This window comes from Zeus faber, assembly GCF_960531495.2.
Source record: "Zeus faber genome assembly, chromosome: 16".
Lineage (NCBI taxonomy): Eukaryota > Metazoa > Chordata > Actinopteri > Zeiformes > Zeidae > Zeus > Zeus faber.
This window is the reverse complement of record NC_137202.1, coordinates 15245421-15268105: the sequence shown is the minus strand read 5'-3', so window position 1 is coordinate 15268105 and position 22685 is coordinate 15245421. Positions and strand designations below refer to the sequence as shown.

The following is a 22685-nucleotide window of genomic DNA, read 5'->3' as shown; positions in this document are numbered from 1 at the left end:
CACACACACACACACACACACACACACACACACACACACACACACACAAAACCTATGCTTGAGGAAAAAAAAAAAAAAAATCCTCACATATAATAATGGCAGATGAATAAATTGGTCTTAATCTTCGTGTGTGCGCGCGGCGTATACGGCGGTGTATTCATAGGTGGTGTGTATAAAGAGCTGCCTTATCAGTTATCAGGGGAGGCCAAATTGACGCTGAGGAATCAGTCCATTGTGCGCAGGTTCAAAGAGAGATGTGAGCACGCTGGATGTCTCCATTTCCAATAACTGTGACCTTGAGGAGAGTGCAACAGCACAGCAAAGTCCTAACAGCCAATCTGCTGACTGCAGACTTTAAACCACGAGCTGGCTGATGTAGGCCACATCCTGGGTGTTAGGCTATGTGTGTGTGGGTGTGGGTGTGGGTGGGTGTGGGTGGGTGTGGGGGTATGGAGGAGGAGGAGGGGGGGGGGGGGTGTTACCTCAGGGTTATTCTAAAGGGTAAATTGAGTTTGGATGTTATTTTTTCCCCTGACCCGCAGCGTATAAATGGAAGCTGCCCCATATCAATTTTTTTTATTTTTTTTTGCAACATGCAGACTGGAACACACCTCTGTGATTAAAGTGATTTTTGTTTGTGTGTTTCACGATTAAAGCGGAAAAATGGAATGGCAATTGAAAATGGCAACAGGCCCATTTTACGGATCATAACATGTACATGCATGGGATGATCCCGATAGACTATAATGTATGAACGTTGCCTCCAAGATGTATTCATACTTATATTTAAAGGTAAATTTAAAGTGTGATTTTATTATTATTTCTTTAAGAGTAAAGGCCATTCATTAACTTCCGACCTCCTATCATATATTCTCATGTATCACCGTGCAGCCATGTCTAAATTCAATGACAATACCATCCCCTCACTGCGTTCTTGCTGGGATTTCTTATCCAAACATAATGTGCGGATTCACTTTCACAATCTATTTTGTCTCCAAACATTGTTTAATATTTGACGGCAGCTGCTTTGCATCTCTGCTGGTGTCGAGTGGAGACATTTGGGTAAAAGCCAGTTTGATCAAGTGATAGTCACCTGAGGCAGCCTATTGGAAAGCACTTGGATCAATAGGAAAGTATTGATCACATTTGTTCCAATTAGAAACCAATTGACTTGGTGACCTGCATTAGAAAACCATTAGTTGATTGGTGTGTGCCTTTCTGGGTGTGAGTCTATGTGTGCGCTCTGTCTATGAGTGTGTACTGCTGTGTGTTGCGTGCCTTGTGTTTACGCCATACTATGCTGGAGTTTGTGCACATATGTGTGGACTGTTGCATATTGAATTCAACCCGTCTTAAATAATAGTATTTGTGTGTGCGTGCGTGTGTGTGTGTGTGTGTGTATGTGTGAGAGTGTGAGCGTGAGAGAGAGAGAGAGAGAGAGAGAGAGAGAGAGAGAGAGCGCCCAGTCTATACACAGAAGGAAGGTTTCATTGTTGCACTCACCCTAATTAATCCATCCAATCCATGACAAAAGGAACATACCCCTTCTATCTGGTTCTCTCTCTCTCTCCAGCCTGTCCCGCTGGTGTTTTGGGTGGAGGGGAGGTCCAGCAGGACCTCTGCTCCCCCCCACCAGGACAGCAGCTGTGTATCAATTCAGAGCCAGCTGGCACGAGGGGAGAGGAGTAGGTCTAGTGCACTAATATACACTCAGATATATATACACACAGACACACACACACACACACACACACACACACACACACACACAGGCATGGAACCAGTGTTATTTATACATCACATATTTGACTGGTGTTAAATTCTACCAGGAGTTCTTAGAAACCTGCTTTAGACACTGCTCTTGTCTTGGTTAATTAACGTCTATCACACACGCCAGCAGCTAGGTGGCAGTATACAGCCACCGCCCCTCTCTGCTACCTCCATCCCTTTCTTCGTGTCTCATTCTCTCTTATCCACACACACACACACACACACACACACTCTCACACTCAGGTGGTTAGCTATTCCCACAGACTCCGGCAGGGAATTGATAGTCATATCCTTGCTGTAATAAATGAAACTTCTGTATTGTCCTTGTCTTTCATTTTACACAATGTCACGACCCCCTTACCCCACCCTCAGCCCTGTAATCCCACCATTCCTCCTTTTGACACGCTCACACACACACACACACACACACACACACACACACACACACACACACACACACACACACACACACACACGCGCACACGTGCACGGGACTTGATTGACATGCTGCATCCGGGGAGATGGCAGACATTCCTATTGTTTTCTGCCCCTACCCAAATCTTTTGAGAAGCTTGTTCCATTCTCTTACAGAGGTATTTGCATATCCCTAAGTATTTCCAATTTTTACAAGCATCCCAGCACCCCCTGCATCCCCCCGTCTTGCCTTTTGCTAAATCCCCCTTTCTTAAGTGTTTGATGCATTTAGCAAATTCATTCATAAGTAGCTACATGCGCTATTAGCTTACTATAATAGCCCCGGTGTAATCTGAGGGGAGATAAGCTGTGTGTGTGTGTGTGTGTGTGTGTGTGTGTGTGTGTGTGTGTGTGTGTGTGTGTGTGTGTGTGTGTGTGTGTGTGTGTGTGTGTGTGTGTGTGTGTGAGAAGGAATGGCACTCCTCTTCTCTCTCTAATGGTTTGTTCTTTGGTGTGTGGAGGGAGGGAGTGAGATGCATTATTATTTTTCATCTTTATTCATTATCTTTGTTATTATTTTTTTGCACAGATGCGATGTAGCTCAAATGTCAGGGCAAAATGTCAAGTGGCCTCATCAGGGTTTTTTTGGGGTCGTTGCGACGGCGGCGCTCACTTCTTGCCCAAGTTTCCTTTGTCGTTCAATTTGTTTTTGAAGGAAATATGTATGCGGGGGATGGAACGGCGTGGATGGTGAGAGGAGTGACCAGAGGAGATGGCGGAAGAGGGAACAGGAGGAATGGGTTGAGAAGAGGGCAGTGCAACTTACCAGCAGTCGCTGTTGATTTGTTTTACTGTTAACGCTTGTAGAAAGGGGCATCGTATCTTGTGAATCGCACAAAAATATAGGTGTTTCTAAAACGAGGACTCCTACTGGGCGGCCTGTTCTGGAAGCCAGATATCTCCGCAGTCAATCGAGTAAAAGTGTGAGTGTCTGGTATCTCTTTTTAAGACCTTGTCCAATGGCTATCGCGCTTTTGGTTCCGAAGCAGGAAAGCCTTGATGATACAACCTTTAATTGCCTTGCATAAGGGCTACGTCGACGGATGAGGGGGAGGGAACAGATTCAAACCTGTGAATCTGGCAACATGTGCGCCGTGTGTTTGGGCACCTTGCACATTTTAACTGTTGGGCCGGCGTCGAGAGTTTCAGCAAAACAGCTAATCCCTGTGACTCTGCAGTCACAGCAGTTACCAAAATGACTCGGTCTCTGTGTTTTTCTTACACCAGCAATTTAAACTGCGATTGGGAAATGTCGTGATGCCATACAGTGTTTAACCTTAGGCGATGATTCTATTCTGTATTCTGATTCGATTTGTGCAACCCTCTTTCACCCTGGATGGGTCTTCCTGTGGTCGGCCCGCGAGTCTGACCAACCCTCCTCAACGATAATAGAAGCTGGGAGTGTGTGTGTGTGTGTGTGTGTGTGTGTGTGTGTGTGTGTGTGTGTGTGTGTGTGTGTGTGTGTGTGTGTGTGTGTGTGTGTGTGTGTGTGTGTGTGTCGCTGTGGGCCACACCTCGTGGCCCAAAGCGATAAGGCTGAGATTGAGTTTGCGCCACAGAGTGAGTCTCATGCTCTGTGTGTGTGTGTGTGTATGAGGAAGGCAGCGTGCGATGTAAAGAGCCTATATCGACTGATCTCAAATGCACATTGAACAGTCTACAGGTGTGTGTGTGTGTGTGCCCGTGTATACACTGTGTGGTGTGAGTGCAATCTGGCTGTGTGGAGCGTTGTGCCCGCATTGATTCCTGTGGGCTTCATTCACTGCTGAGAAGACTTTATCAGACGGCTTTATCAGTCCTACGCCAACACACGCGTGTGTCCCGTCGTCCCTTATAAGCTCATATTCATAAATGGCTCCTTTTGGCTGCACGGGAGAGTTAAGCATCATGATAATAATAGGGGGGAAGTTTACACCATTATATTGGGGTGCGATAGGAGGTGCGGCACGGGCGTAATAGGAGGGCGCTCATGAAATTGAGATCTTGTCATTTCTTAAGATGTAAGTTTTGAGATTTTAGGGGGAGTTTTATTATTTGAATTGCAATTTGAAAATGAAAGTTCTATATCATACACATGAATAAGCTATATTCATGAGTAAATGACAGAACGAAATACCCCAACATTGTATTTATGGTGGCTTTTCCTTTTTGTCACAGTCCTCTGTTGAAGCACACACACACACACACACACACACACGCACGCACACACACACACACACACACACACACACTACATACGCATGGGCACGCATAATGGACACAGGCTCTAGTGACCCAAACTGTACACACACACACAGACACTGAATTGCATCAAGACACACATACAGCACATTGTTCCTTGATGAGTGGCATTGACATTCACACACACACACACACACACACACACACACACACACACACACACACACACACACACACACACACACACACACTGTGTCTCGTCACCAATCCTGCAGCTCTTATCGCAGGGGTCTGTGGCATGTTCCCCAAATTCCATTTTGACAGCTGGCACCTGGCCCAAAGCACAGCAGTGTGGTCTGCATGACGCAGGGGATGATGGGTAAAAATAAGGCTTCAGCAGGAGTCATTGATAGGAAACAGCAGGGGGGGTGCGGTTCAGAAACCAATTCCGCCGTAATGCAGACGGGGAGAGGCATAACCTGTAGCCTGCTTTGACTCCATGCACCTTGCACGGTCTCCTGGTTATTTTACCAGATGTTGTCGCTCCAGTTTTTGCAGGAAAATACAGGATTAGTCGTCCATCCTCCCCTCCTTCCTTTCTTTCAGTCCCCCATGACCCTAACGAGTTTTAAGTCGGTGCAGAAACACATCCGTTGCCCCAACAAATGACTCTTCCCTGAACTCCTCAATTTGACATCCTCGAATTTTAAAGCGATCGCGGTACATCTTCAGTTGTTGAGCCTTTGGAACTCCTGTTGTTGTTTTGTTTGTTTGTTTTGTTTTTTGTTTGTTTTTTTCTCCCCCACACTGTATCTACCCGGCAACACCAACTCTCACTCCGATGAGATTCAACACAGAGACGTCTTTTCCGCCGCTGCTTGTCGACTGTGTTTTTGTTTTTCCGTTCTGGCGGAGCCTTCCTGCTGGGATGGCGCGTTACAAGATGCGTCCGTTCTTCATTATATTTTGTGACGGAAGATTGTGTCACCTTTACAGTACACCGTCTAGCACCAAAACCTGTCACTATCAGTGGCAGGCTGTACCCGGTGGGCTGTTGACTTCATTTCCAGTCTCAACCATCGTTTCTATCCCTCTCTCTCTCTCTCTCTCTCTCTCTCTCTCTCTTCAGGAGTCTCCGTCGGGCAGGCGGAAGGCCCTGGCCACCAGCAGCATCAACATGAAGCAGTACGCCAGCCCCATGCCCACGCAGACGGACGTCAAGCTCAAGTTCAAGCCCCTCTCCAAGAAGGTGGTGTCGGCCACGCTGCAGTTCTCCCTCTCCTGCATCTTCCTCCGAGAGGGCAAGGCCACGTGAGTGTCACGCCGCTTCTGCAACCTTGCCCCCCCCCCCTCTGTTTTGTTGAAAATGCTGAAAATGAATACTGTAATAGTAACACTGTATTTAGACCATTGGATGAGCAGCACAATGTGGCTTTCTAGAAGCCGTTTTACAAGCTGCAACTCGCTCGATATGTTGTGCCATTTTTCTAGTAGTCAGTAATTTATCAGTAGTGATGTATGACCAACTCCCTGTTAGTTGTGAGCTTGTGTCCAGCCAATTTTTCCCAATTTTCTGGAGTCGAGGTTGTCCTGAACAGATATACTTTGATATAAATAGATAGATAGATAGATATAGATAGGTATAGTAAAATAGTGAGATATATGAATAGCTTTTATTCAGTATATTTCAGCCAATGCTTGTGTTCTGTATGAATTTCCCTCTCGGCATTAACCAAGTGTTAACTTTTAAAAATGTAACACTTCCAACCTTCTTCATCGTGTCAATAGTAATTGATATTAAAGAAAAAATTACGGAAACGTTTTGGGAAGAGATTCAAACGAATTAAAAGATAGCAGAAATGTAATGTGCAATTCACTCCGGGAGAATTGTTGGGAATCGACGGTAAGATTCACCAGTCACCTTCATTTACATACACACACACACACACACACACACACACACACACACACACACACGCGCACACACAGACACACACACACCTATTGTGCGTTGCATGTTCTTGGATCCTCTAGGAGCAGCAGCTTTAATGTACAGTCTCGTGCACATATTCGTGCATATATGTATATATATATACTGTATGTACCCTCCTCACAAAGACTGTTTGGGGTTGGTTATTCAATCGAACACGTGGTCTGTTGAAAGAACCAACTTTTTACATGCATGCACGCACACAAACACACACACACACACACACACACACACACAAATACACACACGACAAAGCCTTTGTTGTGCCGGGGGCCGCAGGTCGATGGAGCGTAACCCTTGTTAACCCTTTGGGGAATGGTGTCAGCCGCACACAAACAAACTCCATCACAGCGGTTCAAATCAGCCCGTGCAGTTCGTAAACACCAAACACAAAGGGACAGAACGGAGAATTCAGCAGCTGAGATGGAGGCAACCATACAAGTCTGGTTGGTGGGGGGCGTTGCGGTGGAGGGACGGTAGCCAGAAGAGAGAGAGGGGGAATTTGCAAATTGCTCAAATAATAGTCTTGAGAAGTGTATGGATGGTGATGGACGGCGTTTTAAAAGGTCTAAAATTGAGCAGGGAAACTTTGTATCTGGCGAACATGTTGAGGGACAACGTCTTCAGCTTTGTCTGATCAGAATAAAAAAAGACATGTGCTTCAAGGGTTGTTTTTTTTTTCATTCTTCTGATGCTGTTGAAGCTAATGAACGCATCTTTCTTTCTGCATGGGCTTTTGTGTATGACAATGTGTGTGTGTGTGTGTGTGTGTGTGTGCGTGTGCGTGTGCGTGTTTGTTGGTGGCCAGTGATGAGGACATGCAGAGTCTGGCCAGCCTGATGAGCATGAAGCAGGCTGACATCGGTAACCTGGACGACTTTGAGGAGGAGAATGAGGAGGATGAAGAGAACAGAGTCAACCAGGAGGAGAAAGCCGCTAAGATCACAGGTAAAAAAGAAAGTATTTATAACATCGTCAAAGCATAACTTTTGAGTCTTTTTAGTCTGATGCTGAGAAGGTTTAGTCGGTCGAACATTTTATGACCAACTGGTAGGCATAGTTGGCGACGTCAGGCCGAAAGTACGCCTGCTCGTCGTGCAATTAGTGCCATTGGCTTTCTGTCGGTCAATTTTATTCGGCTCAGTTGAAATGACCGTGATCACATTGCATATCGCCCTGCAAGATGCTTTACTACACCTGGTGTGAATGTAGATTTGTAGGGTTGAAAAATTACCCATCAGCCAAAAGTCAAAGCCAAATGTCTGCGGCTGTATTTGCAAGATTTCTCAACTGTATTACATTTTGTATGAGGTAGCGAGTCATATTTTTTTAGGTCGTGTTTTTATTTTCAATAGTCAAAATGCTAGAGAAATCCACAATCCCCCAAATTCCCACAATCATGTTTTGAGTCAACGTGTTATTCTCCAGCACTGGAGTGATGCATGACCCATCATAACCACCATGTAACCACTTTCCTAAACCAAACCGCTTTGCTTATTTCCTCACGAACTAGGTCCGGTCGGTAAAACTACTGAACCAAACAGCACCCACTCCCGCTGTCGTACCTCCTGTTCCCTTTTCCTTTCTTCCATTCCCTCCATACCTCCATCTTTCATTTCTCCTACTTTCTCTTCCTTCATGTGTTGTGTGGCTTGTGTCTGGTTCACAACGGTTCCCCAAAATGTGATGAGCGCGTCGCCACGGCCCCCAAAACAAGAAAAGCACGTCATTTACATAATTAATACAATAGGACCGCGCTTTCATTTATTTTTTAGCTTCGTAGATTGATTTTGTACTGCCTAGCATGCTGCGTTATATTATAACATCCCAGTGTCCTCTTTTGGCGCCTCCCTCTTTGGAAACCACCGCTCCGATGCACCCAACCAAGTGTAATCTAGACCAAAGAACAGGCCTAAGCAGGTTTTCATTCCAAACCAAATCCAATTCTCTGGGTAAATATCTGGAAGCATTTGCAATAAACCGGCGTGGTGTTTTGGTTGGATTTAAAAAAATATATAAAATAAAATAAAAAAATAAAAACATCCATACTCTGGGATGTGGCATGAGACCAGGAACGACCGGGTCTAATGTATGGACGCCGCTGTGCGCTGTTTTGCTTAATCCAGCGTTTCAAAGCGCCAACTGTTCGCGTTAAGCTTTGTGCCTTTTCTCCTCTCATCTATATGTATATACATGGAACGCCCGCAGCAACGCTCCGCTCGGTATATACACTGGCTGTACGTCCACGCATCACAACCAGAGCCAAAATACCACCCCGCCCCACTCCACATTACCCCCCTACAAACCCCGCCGTCAGAGGGCTTTGGATGGGATCGTGCCTCCCGAGCGAACCTGCGAGCCGCCCTCTCAGCGCAGTGTTTCTTTGCCGTTCACGTCCGGGGCTTACCAACTCCTTGATTATGTGATTGTGTGAAAACAATTATTTGAGGAGGTTGTGATCTCTTTGTAAATATCGGGAGATTTCCACAATCATTTCCAAATCCAATAATTTCCATCCAAATTCAAGGGGGTGGGATTTTGAGGCGACGTTTGGGATGTCTCAATGCGAGCAAAATTGTATTATTTTGAGCCAAACGAGCCATGCCCGGATTTTTATGTTCCGATACTCAACGCCAATATGTCTCCCGTCACAAAACATTTGCTAATTTTAGCCGACTTCACTAACATACTTTCTCGCAACCATTGCTCTTTTTGTTTGTGTGTGTGTGTGTGTGTGTGTGTGTGTGTGTGTGTGTGTGTGTGTGTGTGTGTGTGTGTGTGTGTGTTGCAATGCCATGCAAATGTTCTCGTCAGCCTTTACATGTGGGTTCTTATAAGCATTTTGAGGACAATCTGCTAGTCTACAGCTAGAAATCATCCAGAAATTGCACTACCATGGCTAACTAACCAGAGCATGGACCCTGAAATATATGTACTGACCTCAACCTTTACATATATATATGATGGTGTGTGTGTGTGTGTGTGTGTGTGTGTGTGTGTGTGTGTGTGTGTGTGCGCGTGTGTGTGTGTGTGTGCGCGTGCGCGTGCGTGTCATTTTTGGGCGCTCACCCCTGCTCTTTCTTGCTGTTCTCCTGTGTGGCTGTATGTCGTTTACAGACATAGTAAACCAGTTGAATGCCCTCAGCTGCTTTCATGATGATGAGGGTGAGGATGAAGGTGTCCTTAAGCGAGCACGCAGAGCACCAGCTAAGCCTGCTGCTTCCTCTCAAGGTCTTTTTTTCCACCTTTCCATCACCCCTCCCTCTCTCTTTCCTGTATTTTCCGCCGATAATCTGCCTCTGACTCTCCCTCTGTCTTTGGGAGTTCCTTTTTTTTTTTTTTTTTGCATTCGGCCTTAATCCCCGTGTTTGTACCTGGCTCTTGTTTTCTTTCTCTTTATCGTTTCTTTTTTTTGCCTTTCTTTTCTTTTTGTCAGATTGTCTCTGTCTTGATTTTCCGTCTTTTTTTCCAACGCTAAACTTTCCGTGCATTCGTTCGGCCTTTCTTTCTCTGTCTCAACCTTATTCTCCCATCCTCTCGACTTTGCTCCTTCTTTCACCCACCATCTTTTCCCCTCTCTTTCCCGCTCTCTCTCTTTCTCTCTCTCTTTCTCCCTCCCTTTGTCTCTCGCCTCCTTTCTCTCTCTCTCTCTCTCTCTCTCTCTAGCCCCCCCCCCCCCCCCCCTCTGCTCTCTCTCCTCCCCCTCCCTGTGAAGCATCAGTGTTGTGGTGGTCATGTAGTCGTCAGCCCACAGTTAATCCCGGTTCATGTGGTGACATGTCGTCTGAGCTGGTGTCGCCATGCACACATTGCTTTTTTTACACTCTGTTGTTGCTTCGTTTCAGTTGCTTTCTTTTAGTTTTGCTCCAAGGAATCCCCCCTCCTCCTGTGTTCCCTGCAGTTAGTAGTGAACCAAACAAGGGAAACAGGAGAACCCTCCGTCAACTGAAAACCTCTGAGAAATAAAAAGGAAAAGAGGAAGAACCTTTAAATTCGGGTTAGTTGTGGCCCTTTGCCTACGTTAACAACAACACGACACTCAAATGGTCTCGAAAACCCTGATGAAGTCAGCCGCTTGTGGATAAAATAATAAATGAGTAATTGGCAGAACTCTGATCTCTGTAGTGAAAAGCCCAATCCATGCATTGGCTCGGTCTTTCTCCATGCTCAGCGGTTACTTCCTGTACAGTGGGTAAGATGACCTTACTTCGGCCCTCCATTGCAAAACACGCTTCAGTAAAAGGAGTGGTCGTCATTGAAGTCGTCAGCGATGATGACAGTTTCGAACTTTTAGAGGCCAAATGTCTGAACTGCAGGCTTTCATTTCACAGTCCTGTGCCCTCTTGGGGTTGATACCAACGAAACAACCAGGGAAAGAAGGGAGATAATTTGTGTACCTTGGGTAAGTCGAGAAATGCCCAAAAAAACACGCGTATTAAGGCGGATACGTGAGAAAACGCAATGAAGCCTACATAACGCACCTACTTCTGGCGTTTGGAACATTTATTACCACTATTGTGGGCCATGGATGTTGAGCTGCACAACTCTTAACACTTACAACCACTTAACATAGCGGTACTCCCCTTAGACTTAGACAACACGCACACACACACACACACACATGCACACACACACACACACACACACGCACGCACGCCTGCGCGCACACACACGCAGGCATTCCGTGTCGCTCTCTCACACGCTTCCTTTAAACCCTCACACACCCTGGCAACCAGCTGTCACGCTACAGTCTAGATGATAAAGGTAAAGAAAGTCTCTGGGCAACTTCAGCGCAACCCCGCACTGTCCCTGCCGTATCCCACGGCAACCCCTGTCGCCCACATCCATTTTGTAGACGGATCGCCACCCCCTCCCGAGCCCGGAAAGGTGGACGGAGGGGGCAAACTGAGCCTTGGACTGTGCCTCCGTGGACGTAGCAGAGCTAACATGAAACGATAATGTTTCTTTATTCGTTGTGGTTCACTCCGAAGTGCAGCTTGTGGTGTGCTTTGTGTGTTTTTTGTTTTGTTTTGATCGATTTGTAAACTCTCCATTGTGCCTCGCTGTGGTGACAGTGTCGTTACATTTTCCTCCGCTTGCTGTTTTGCTTTTTTTTTTTTTTTTTTTATATATAAACCCCCCCCCCCCCCCCGCCCGACTCAAGACCTCTTGCTGTTGCGTGGATCGTAGTTTTACTGTTTTGTTTTTGTTCGGCGACATTTGCTCTGCCCGCTGCGAGAACAGAGTTGATCAACAAGCTGAACTTCCTGGAAGTCGAGGATCGGGACACGCCTCCCGCCATGAGCAGCAACCCCTTCGAGGAGCCCGAGGATGATCCCCTCGACCCCGACGACCTCAACCCGTTTGGTGACCCCGATGAGGAAGGTACGGGCTCAAAAGGAACCCATTGAACTTTTTCTTTGATTCAACTTTTATCAGCTGGTTAATTTTATGATTTTGGCCACTTCATAAGTGTTGAGCAAGTCCGCTGTTTATTTATCAGCATTGGCTATCGGCCTGGTGTGCTGTGAAGATCAGGGTTGTACTGGACAAATAGAACCAACATCTTTTAAATTAGATGCTTGTGATCCGAATGCATTGACGAAGAACGACAATTGGATTGAAACCCAAAAAAGAACATACACTGACCAATCAGTCTGACAGTCTTGAGTTAGTATCAGTCTTATGGTTCGTGTGGATGGTTTGTCTTTTTACTGACCAACTGAGTAAAATGGGGACACGCTTTGAGCAGGTACCGCTCCTGTGTTGGATACAAACAGACGTCTGCCTTTTCTCGCTAACGTACGGACGCTCTCTTCCCTCCTCAACAGAAGCCCCCGCCCAGCCCCTCACCTCCACCCACCGGCAGGTCGACGAGGGTTCCTTCTACAACCACGAACCCTCCAACCCTTTCAACGACCCGGAGGAGCCCGACTCGCACGAACCTCCGGGGAATCCCTTCGACGAGCCGGACCAGGACGGGGGTCCCCAGCCGGACCCCGAGCCCCCCAGGCCCAGGCAGAGGAAGGGGGTGAGGCCGGTGGACATGAGCAAGTACTTGTACGCCGACACCACCCGTAACGAGGACGACGAGCTGGACGAGTGAGTAATGGTTGAAGAAGATGGAGTATTCTTTTCTCTGGGACTTGGCGGGTGGGGTCACATGCTGGTTGTTGCTGGGCGCATGGTGACGGGAGTCGGCAGTGACCGTCGCAGTAATACAAAGCCGCCAATTCTAGAGGTATTTATTTGTGTATTCTTGTTTTACGAATATTGCAATTCAGTATATTTTTTGGAAGGTTTACTGTTACTTAACTACATCAATAACTCTATGAACTGTGAAATGCAGAGTTGCAACTCTGCGAGCAGTGTCACGACGCGGCGCTTTTCCGACCAGACATTCACGTTGGCTGCCAATTTTGGAATCGCGGCGGGGATGACGGAATTGGCAAAATAAATCTCCTTGAGGTGGTATTACCGCATTATTTCACTTCAAAATAAACCAAAAGTCTGAAAAAACAACGCTAAGAGCAGTCATGGAAGAAGGCCCACGATCTGGCGAGGGGCTGAAACTTGGTGGATTCTGTCGCGGTGCTTTAAGGAGGAGGGGATGTCAACAGTGCACCCGAGCAAAGGTGTCTTGACACTCGCGGTTCCTTGACCTGACAGAGTACAGTGTGTTTCCATGCTGTTCTACATCAAACATGGTGGTTACTCAGCAGAACCAAGTGGGTCGTGCAGATGCATCGTGTTCCACTGCACTGGCACAAGCTGCCTCCAAACCCCTGCATACGGCAGTGTTTCCAGTGTCTTTGAGCAGCCTGTCCTAATTGCACTCTGTGAGGATACAGGCTGTCTTTGCTGGCTGGTGTTAACAGACTGATTGCCATCGTCCTCTTATAAAAGGGTACTTGTCCCCCCCCCCCCCCCCCCCCGGACCCCCCTCGGGGCGGAGTGACGAGGGAGCCCTTTCAACGGAAACAAGGACCCTCTTGTTTCTTTGCATTCTTTCACCTTGTCCTCTTCTTCTCTTCCTCCTTCTCTCCCACCCTAGCCCTTATTTCACCTTGTCCTCCCTTCCTTTCTCACCCCCCCCAACCTCCCCCTTCAGCTAGTAACCCATGTGCCAGTGCTGCCATTTTAATTCAAGAACAGAGTCCATATAGTCCACATACTGTATGATACTACTCTGCAGTGTTTTGTTTTGCTTTTATTTATTTATTTTTCAGTTTTTACCAGTTTTTCAAGCTGAATAGATGTCTGGTTTATCATTGGCTATGGGAGATTACCCGATCTAATGATAAAGTAGTTAATGTAGAAGCAAGCTCTGGTACTTGCAGAGTGCATGAGCCACGCATGCACGAGCCAAGCATGCACGCCACATTTGAAAATCAGATGAGAATTTGGTTGTGGAGTCCTAGTGGGACCATTAGTTCCTCCAGTCCCACAAATTTTAACCGTACTGTAGGCTGGTAAAGTAAAAGCTCAGTGCTTTCAGTGTGTGAGCTCATCTTAAGACACACCGCAGATAGACCAGTCTTTTTTCTTTACACGAAGAGCAGCTCACTGCAGAAGAGCAGAGTTCACGGGGGCAGGCCGCTGTTTTGACTGGAGCCTTTTCACGGTTCCCTCGGTCCAGTGCCGGGCAGTAAACACCGAGAACCTCACGCCAGAGGCACTCTAAAGGCCCGTCTGCTTCTCTTTTCTTCCTCTACATTCTCTCTCTCTCTCTCTCTCTCTCTCTCTCTCTCTCTCTCTCTCTCTCTCTCTGCCTGGGTTACATGGACACTGAGTGACTGACCCTAACCTTGTCTGTCAGCCAGACACCTAGTCAATCAAGATGATTCTCTCTCTTTCTCCCTCTCCCTCCCGCCCCTCTCTCCTCTCCCTCCTTCCCCCTTCTCAGGTGTGTTTGTTTAGGAGAGAGTTTGTAGCGTGCTGAGTGATTGTTTCAGTGAAATGCCCCACCAGCAGGACCGTGTAGTGATTGACACGTGTGTGTGTGTGTGTGTGTGTGTGTGTGTGTGTGTGTGTGTGTGCGTGTGTGCGTGTGTGCGTGCGTGCGTGCGTGCGTGCGTGCGTGCGTGCGTGCGTGCGTGCGTGCGTGCGTGCGTGCGTGCCAGTTCTCCAACTTAGGCAGCAAGGATATGAGGTCAGTTAAGCTTGACCTCAGTGCACCTGCATTTTTTAATACCGTTGATGTGTGTGTTTTAGAGAGATAGAGAGACCAAAGAAGAGACGTTGAATGCTAGGATGTTTTTTCTTCCCATAATTGCATTGTGGGTAACTTCATTGATGCCAACAGTGAACCGATGCCCAACCCATATTCACCACGATAAGAAGTGTTACAGCCGTAGAGCTTTCTAAAGTGTTTATGTATTTGTAATGTCTTTTATTTCTAACAGTGGTCTGTTAAGGAGGTTAAAAATACTAATGTAGGATCAATTCATGCAAGATTTCTGTATATCTCCCTACCTCTCTCTCTCTCTCTCCCCTCTTCCCTCCTTCCCCCAGGTCCAACCCGTTCTATGAGCCAAGGCCCTCCAGCCCGGTGCGGCAGCCCTCCTCCTCCTCCCCCGCTGCCCCCCCCCTGGATGTGGGTAGCAGCCAGAAGAGGAGGGCTCCGATGCCTCCCCCCTCTGGCCCCAGTCCCAGCCTCACGGCCCCCAAGCCCAGCCCGGGTCCAGACAGGGACAAGACCCAGCCAGCCAGGCCCAGTGTGGTGACTGCAGTGGTGGGGAGGGAGCTGGCCATCTCCTCTTCCTCCCCCAAGGTAGGCAAGATCCCCCCCCTCAAAAAGGTGAAATATGTGACAACAAGAAAAAGAGGTTACCTTCACAGCAGTCGGAAAACTCTGGATGTACAAGGGAATTTTGAGTTTCCTACCCCATTGTCAAGGATTTGAATGCATTTTTTTTAATGGCATTTACATTTATTTTCGATCTCCGAGCTTCAAAGCATAATTAGGACATGTGGCTTTACATGTCAAGCATTTTCAGTCTTCTATACGATAGATTTTATAATATAACTAAATATAAATGTATAAATAAATATTAAACATTTTCACCATTCCAGATGACAAAATGAGCGTTTTCTGAGGATATCAACCTTTCCAGGGAGATGGAAAACCAACCAACCACTAAATCCATGAATGTGCTGTACTCCAAACAATTTTAGCGCATTAGTCGCATCATGTTTAAGTGTTTCATTATACATTTATAGACTCCAGCTGACGGTTGTGCACGTTTCAGTCCCACACCCAGCGGCCCTTTACATTAGTTTTTTTTTTGCGCCCGTGCGGTCCCATCTCCCGCCCGTTCTGCGCGCTCACCAAGCTCCTCTGGATCCTCATTTGAATATAGGTATTTGTTTATTGGGGTGTTTTCATATGTTTATTTATTTATTTAAATTAGGTAAATCACGGCTGGATGTAATTAAATGGCTGATGGTCACACACACTCACAGCGGGCGCCAGACCAATGGTGGGGAATGATTGGCTGGGGCGGGGGGAGGGGGTTAGGAGGGAGTTAAGTGTGTGTGTATGTGTGTGTGTGTGTGTGTGTGTGTGTGTGTGTGTGTGTGTGTGTGTGTGTGTGTGTGCGCGAGTTTGTGTGTGTCTGTGTGTGTGTGTGTGTGTGTGTGTGTGTGTGTGTGGGTAGTGTGTTTTTGGGCCCAATGAGCATATGTGGGGCTTAAACACTGGGGGCTTAACTACAGCAGAGCAATCACAAGGAGGTGTTGACACACACACACACACACACACACGCGCGCGTGCGCACACGCATATACACACACACACGGTACAGTTAGCAACACACACAAATACACACAAACACATGCACACACACGGCCCCCCTCTCCGTGCGGCTGGCTAGCTGACTGTTTTAGTGTAGCTGGGCGGTGACGCTGGCCGTCTATGTAATTATGGCACAGTGCCTTTATCACCCAACTGCAGTTGCCTGTGACCGTGGGTGAGGGGGCCTAAACCACTTTAATTACCCAGAGCCAGTGGCCTGTGGTGGGCCACACGTCGCCAAGAGCTGCCCCTGCCTCTGGAGCCCGGGGTGGAGGGAGGGTGGGAGTGAGTGAGAGAGGGGGTGGAAGACAGAGAATGAATTGTGGGGGGGGGACTGAAAGATAGCAGAGGGGTAGAAGGAAGGGAAGAGAAAGTAGATAGAGAGGAGAGAAAGGACAGGGTGATGGGCAAAGAGAGAGAGAAGAGATAGATGAGGAAACAAGCATCGGCCTACAGGGTTTGTTGACATATACAGCTACAGTGTGAATCGGTTTTATTCACACCAAGCACCATGGCGACGCGCACGCTCACACACGCGCACACACACACACACTTACACACACACACACACACTCTTCATTCATGTGTAGGTTATGAGATGACCTTTGTATGTATGAAGTCAGGGAGGATTAAGAAAGGAGACATTCCCACTAGGGCCGGAGTGAGGGCCAAAATGACACCTCTCACATCTCACTAGGTGTGTGGAGTATATGAAATGTGAGTATAGATTTTTATACCAGTGTGTTTCTATTCCTGTATATATGCAAGCAATGGCTTGTGTGTAGGTCGCTCTACCTGTGCACGTTTTGTCACCGTACCCTTACATACGTGAGCTCGTATGGGTTCCAGTATGCCTTGGGCTGCGTTGGGTGAATATGTCTTTTTACCTGCTGGAACCCTCCCCCAATGCATAGTTAACCTCGACCTTCCTCGTGTTAGAGCTTTGAATCCAGCGGTGTATGTGTATTTCTTTTTCGTATTCTTTTACTCATGTATATTCATTTCTACCTACTGCTCGTATGCAATTGGGTGCGGGGCCACGATAAAAAAAAAAAAAAAAAAAAGCTATACCTAATCTCTTAAGTGTGAATAGAAATTGATGCATTTCCCAAGAAAAACATTACTTCCATTTACGCATTTACATCATTCCCTGGAGGGTCGGGAATTTTCCCACACCGTTTTGCAGAACGGTAAATCTTGTCTTCCCTCAGCGAAGGGGAGATTAGCATGGCTTGTTCTACATCGGCATTTACATTTTACGTGTTTAAGCGGTCCCTTTCATCCATGGCAACTCCCAGCGAGCACAACAAGAGCGCCAGCATCACTTCCTCGGTCACCGGCGACACGAGCCTCTTAAAAGGGCGGGGGGGATTGTCCTTAAAGCCACATCTAAGAAAATATTTTAAACGAACGCGGATTAATCATACGAGTGACGAGCTCTCGGTTAGCGGGCGGTGATCGTTGAATGAATGCAGCCAACAGTTGTCGGCTCGATCCACCGTCTCATCACATTAAACTATCCACTTCAACACAAGTCCGTAGCAAATCAGGACGGCGCCCGGACGTGGATCGGTATCGTCGGCTATGAACACATGCATAGCACAAACCGGTTGGATTCACAATAAACCTTACCAAGTGCTTGCAGTGTTGGCAGCGCAAATTTACACACGTTTTTGTGTAAAAACCCCCCCACAGGGCGGTTTCGTGATGTGTAACCGACCTGTACTACAACCGCTTAAATTGATCCACACACACCTCCGAGGATCTTAGGAAGCATCTGTACACATTATCATTCACGCTGCCTGGGGCATCCGGGTGGTTCGCGGTCCTCGGCACGCTGCAAAAGCTCTGATGCCCGGCCAGCTCCAGACCCCGCGGGGGCAGCCCTTGTTGTGTTCCCTCCTCGTGTCCTGCTTGTGAAGCCGTGAAGGCGGCGCACCCTGCCAGGGAGGTTTTTCGCGGACACATTTTAACACGCGTTTAGCCCGCGACGCCCGTGTAAGTCTTTGTATTGTATCTTGGTATTGCTTCCCTTTTTTTTTTTTGTCTTTGTGAGACCGCGTCGAGAGACAAAGTTCTGGGAATGGAGCCCCTACTTTTTTTTTTACCGCTTCGCAAATCTGCACAGCGTCCGGGGGCAGTGAATGAATCGACCAAGCAGAGAGCTATCTAATGACAAGCTGGTTTGTTACCTATTGGGTCACTGCTGCCCCTGTCCCCTTCTCGAATGGATGGGTTGTGATTAAACCCGCCTTCCCCGTCGGAGATTTAAAGGGGCGTTTTCCTCGGCGGAAGTTCTCTGGCCGTCGTGGTTTTTTTATTTTTATTTTTTTTGGGGGGGGGGGGGTTTGTCTTGATGTCAGTATTCCAATATGTCTCGTAAGAAAGACTATCAATTGTGTCATGAAAGCATTTTCTTTTTTTTTTTTTTTCCCCCCCGGCGCGCCTTCTTTAGCCCCGGTGCCGGCGGGGTTTACTGCCGCTGCGTTACTGCCGCTGGTGGTGCCGCACTGAAGTTAGATGAAAAGAGGGGGAAGCCGCGATTTGAGGTGTCCCTTCAAGCTGCGGAAGCATCTGTTCCACCCTCCCTGGTTAGCCGCCTCCGCTTTCTCATGCCAACGTCTCCACCCACCCCACCCCCACCGCCGCCCCTGCCCACCCCCTTCCTGGAGACGGAGCCTCACGCATGCGTCAAGTTCAAGTTTAACCTCTGTGAAGGAGCTTTGAGCGTGGAAAACGTCCCCGGGATTAATTTAAATGAACAGAAGAAAGTTCCTGCCGGGCGAGTCGTGAGATCCGTCTGGCCCGATTCAGTCCGCCCCCCTCCCCCGGCGCTGATTTCACCCCTCCGTGCACTCCAGCGATCACTCGCTCCTCCTTTTTTTATTTTTTTTTCTCCCCCCCCTCCCCCCGCTCCCGTCTTCTGCCGAGTCTCTCCATCCGAGCCGCTCTCTAGTCAGGCCGCTCTACACTTAGATGCTCTGATCTTTGGATTTTCATCAGGGTTTCCGCTTCATGAATTATTTGCCTTATTTTCATATCAAGAAAAAAAGTTTGGAGGACGGCCTGCGTCTGCATGGAGAGTTTTAAGAGTTTAGGAAGTTCAATGTTATCTTCGTATTTACATAACACTTTTTCAAGGTTTTTTTTCTCGACATAGAGATCTTCAACCCTCAGCCGCCGCTTTTAACTTAAACTCTGGAAACACATGCATGCACACGATTACATGCGCTGCGGGGTCATCGCCGTGGTTTCGCTGAGCAACTTAAACTTTGGCGGCCTTTCTGCAAAACCCGTGGGATTTTATGACCCATCTGTCCATTTCTATTTATCATGTTAATATCATTACATTTATAACTTTTTTTTTTTGACATTTAATTGTATCCGGACAAATTCAGTAAGTAACATAGTCTTAAACCTATGCTCCACACACACACACACACACACTCAGAGCTGTCCACGGAGGCGACAAAGTGAACCCACACTTTCCAGTATCCCCCCCCCCCCCCTCCAGTTGAAGGACCTGTGTGATTACTCAAGTTAATCACAAAGGGTTCAAATTAAATAGAGATGGGGCGGTTCAGAGAGTGGAGGAGCCGGGGGGGCGGCGGAGGCCAGAGCTCTACTTCCACCAGTCTTTGTTTCCGCAGCCCCTCCTGCTGCGCGCGCTACCGCCAAATTGAAATTAGAACAAATTAACCATTATTTAATTGAGTTCGCACAAGACTGCGATATTTGTTAATTAGCTTTCGCCGGGGTTAGCGGCGGGATAGGCCCGCGCGGACGCAGCCGAGTTTCCCTGAGGTCGCCGCTGGCGACAGCGGGGGGCGTTTCCAGAGGACGGAGCAGAGCCCGTGAGAATAGGACAGACATCTTTTGTCTTCTGAGCTTATGACCTTTTCAGTGGCCTTCCTGCCTCTTTATTTTTATCATTTTCTCTACTTTTTTTTTTTCCCCTATTGTCTTTTTCCGAGGGAGAAGGAAGTCAAAGAGCAGCTTTTCATTGAACATTTGCAAATTTTGGACAGGCGTCAATTACACAACTTGAAATATTGCCAACACCTTTCTGATAAATCAGTCATATTTAATGTCTGCTTACTCGTGTTTTGTTTATTTGATTCATTGAACTTTTTCTGGAATTTCTTGTATCAATCACTCTGCGGTGATAAAAATCACATGCGATAAGATAGTGTAAAACTTTTTTATTAATCCCGGAGGGAAATTCAGGAACAGCGGGAATAGTACTCCCGATCTCCCAATCCTCACTTTTCTTGAATCAATTCATTGAACTTGGTTCACTTTTGTTTTCCCTCTTTCACTGCGTGAGCACACATGCCGGCTCTCTCATTCTAAATTGCTCCGAATGGGAGTAAACAAACTGATAAGTTACCTCTTTAATGAGTTTATATACCCATCACATCTGGCTGCAGACTCCAGAGCAACTGTACCTGAATTAAATGATTGTTCTGTAAAGATTTAAGGTTGGACTGACACTCTATATCTTTTTTTTTTTTGTGCATGGGACCGGGTTCTTCATCATTCCCTCTTATGACTGAGGCATTTCATCCCCGCCCCCCCCCGTCCCCTTCTATAAGCTATGTAATATTAGGAGAATAATCCTTGAGCAAAGTCGGGTTGGGTTAAGTCAGTGCCTCTCAACGTCTTCTTTTTCTCCGTAACCCAATTTCCCCCTTTACCTCTCCTCCCCAACCGAACCCCGCCGTTTCCACCCTGCGAACGCTCTGTCATTGGATCTGTTGGGAGAGGGGAGACCCGGTTCCTGCCCACCATGTTGTCCAGGTCCAGTAACTGAGCGTACCTGCCCCCCCCTACCGTCCCACCTGGCCGCAGGGCATACCTGTCACCAGGCTCGGGAGTGAGGAATGAAATTTGGTAACTGGGCGGCCATCCTGCACCGGGCAAAATGACTTACCGCTTCAAAACGATTTTAGCCGTTTGCTGGTGTACGGAGGAGAGAGGTTTTTGGCCTGCCTGCGCGACTGTGAAGAACATCTCAAGGGGAGTTTTTTTTGTTTTTTTTTGTGATACGCCTCTCGAGCTCGTGGTCCGCCTGTGCAGCACGGGTGAAAGTTGAAGGGTTTTGACGAGGGCAAACAAAAGATACTACTCCCTTAATCCCTGAAACCAACTCTTAACTTTCAAGGGAATCCAGGGTTTGGTTAAAAAAAAAAAGAAAAAAAAAAGAAAGTTCAGGTCACACTTAAAAGACTCAGCAGCGGCAGCCTCTCTAAGAGAAGCCAATTCCTTCACATACATATTGTGGACAGGCGCCACCAGTTCACCCTTCAGAATTTGGTTTTAAGATAAAAGTCTGTCAGGGTTTTACTGGTAACAGCCTTGTCCACTCTTTACCGAAACCCGCCTTTTAACAATAACAACTTGTCACAAATCTTTTCAAGTTGGGGATTATTAAAGTGTTATCTCTTCTTAACCTTGATTACCCTGGATACGGAGTATGTTTTTCTTTTTTTCACCCTTTAATAGTTCAAATGAATTTAATTTTCACCCCACTTTATCTCTGGTCACGGACAGACTTTTGGGCAGGTTTTTGGTTGGTTTCTATGAACTGGAATCAAATTATTTAATTGAATTCAATTATTCATCAATATCTCTGAAAGTGGCGTTTAATGCAGCTGCTGTAATAGGATGAACAGGCATGCAATACTTTGTATACATGCCTGTGTGTCTTGCGTGCGTGCGTGTGTGTGTGTCTGTGTGTGTGTGTGTGTGTGTGTGTGTATAGAGGATATATATTCTGATCCTGGGAACAGTAATGCGGCTATCGTTTGCTCACCTCTTCCTCTGCTGGGCGTGCGTGGAGTTCACGAGTTAAGCGCTGCGAAGAGCTCGTTCCTCTCAATACCCGCGCCGAGCGGTGTAAAAGGGCCTTCCGCAAAGCGCTGCTTGTAATCTGCCTTTGGTAAGTCCTCCTCAGTTTTATCTGCCAAGGATTACCTCACAAGCTGCGAGCATGGGAGAGAGAGAGGCGCTCGTAGGAGAGAGCAAGACGGAGAGAGGGAAACGGAAGTAAGTCAAACAGAGAAAAGATGAAGTAAAATGAAAACAAATCACTGTGTAATCTACAGAGAGACCAATGAAGGGATGGAGAGAGAGACGTGTTTTGCAGTTGAATTGGAAGTTTCCCCCTTCGTGTGTGTGCGCGCGCGTGTGTGTGTGTCAGTGTATGTGTGTGTGTGTGTGTGTGTGTGTGTGTGTGTGTGTGTGTGTGTGTGTGTGTGTGTGTGTGTGTGTGTGTACTAATCCCTCCATGATTGATGTGGTCTATGAGAGGCTCTGTAGCAGACTAATAGGGCTTATGGGAAAGACCAGAAAGGGTGTGTGTGTGTGTGTGTGTGTGTGTGTGTGTGTGTGTGTGTGTGTGTGTGTGTGTGTGTGTGTGTGTGTGTGTGTGTGTGTGTGTGTGTGCGTGCGTGCGTGCGTGCGTGCGTGCGT

The 22685-nt window shown here is 47.3% G+C and overlaps 1 protein-coding gene across 3 annotated transcripts in view; it reads left to right on the top strand.

Moving 5' to 3' along the window:
• Positions 1–22685, top strand: part of ehbp1 (EH domain binding protein 1) — a 177964-nt gene that overhangs the window by 55441 nt on the left and 99838 nt on the right. For all 3 annotated transcript variants that reach the window (XM_080016292.1, XM_080016291.1, XM_080016290.1), the window contains exons 6-10: positions 5555–5736; positions 7224–7363; positions 11660–11800; positions 12247–12517; positions 14930–15188. In XM_080016292.1, coding sequence (XP_079872418.1) covers positions 5555–5736; positions 7224–7363; positions 11660–11800; positions 12247–12517; positions 14930–15188 — 993 coding nt within the window. The remainder of the gene's footprint in view (positions 1–5554; positions 5737–7223; positions 7364–11659; positions 11801–12246; positions 12518–14929; positions 15189–22685) is intronic.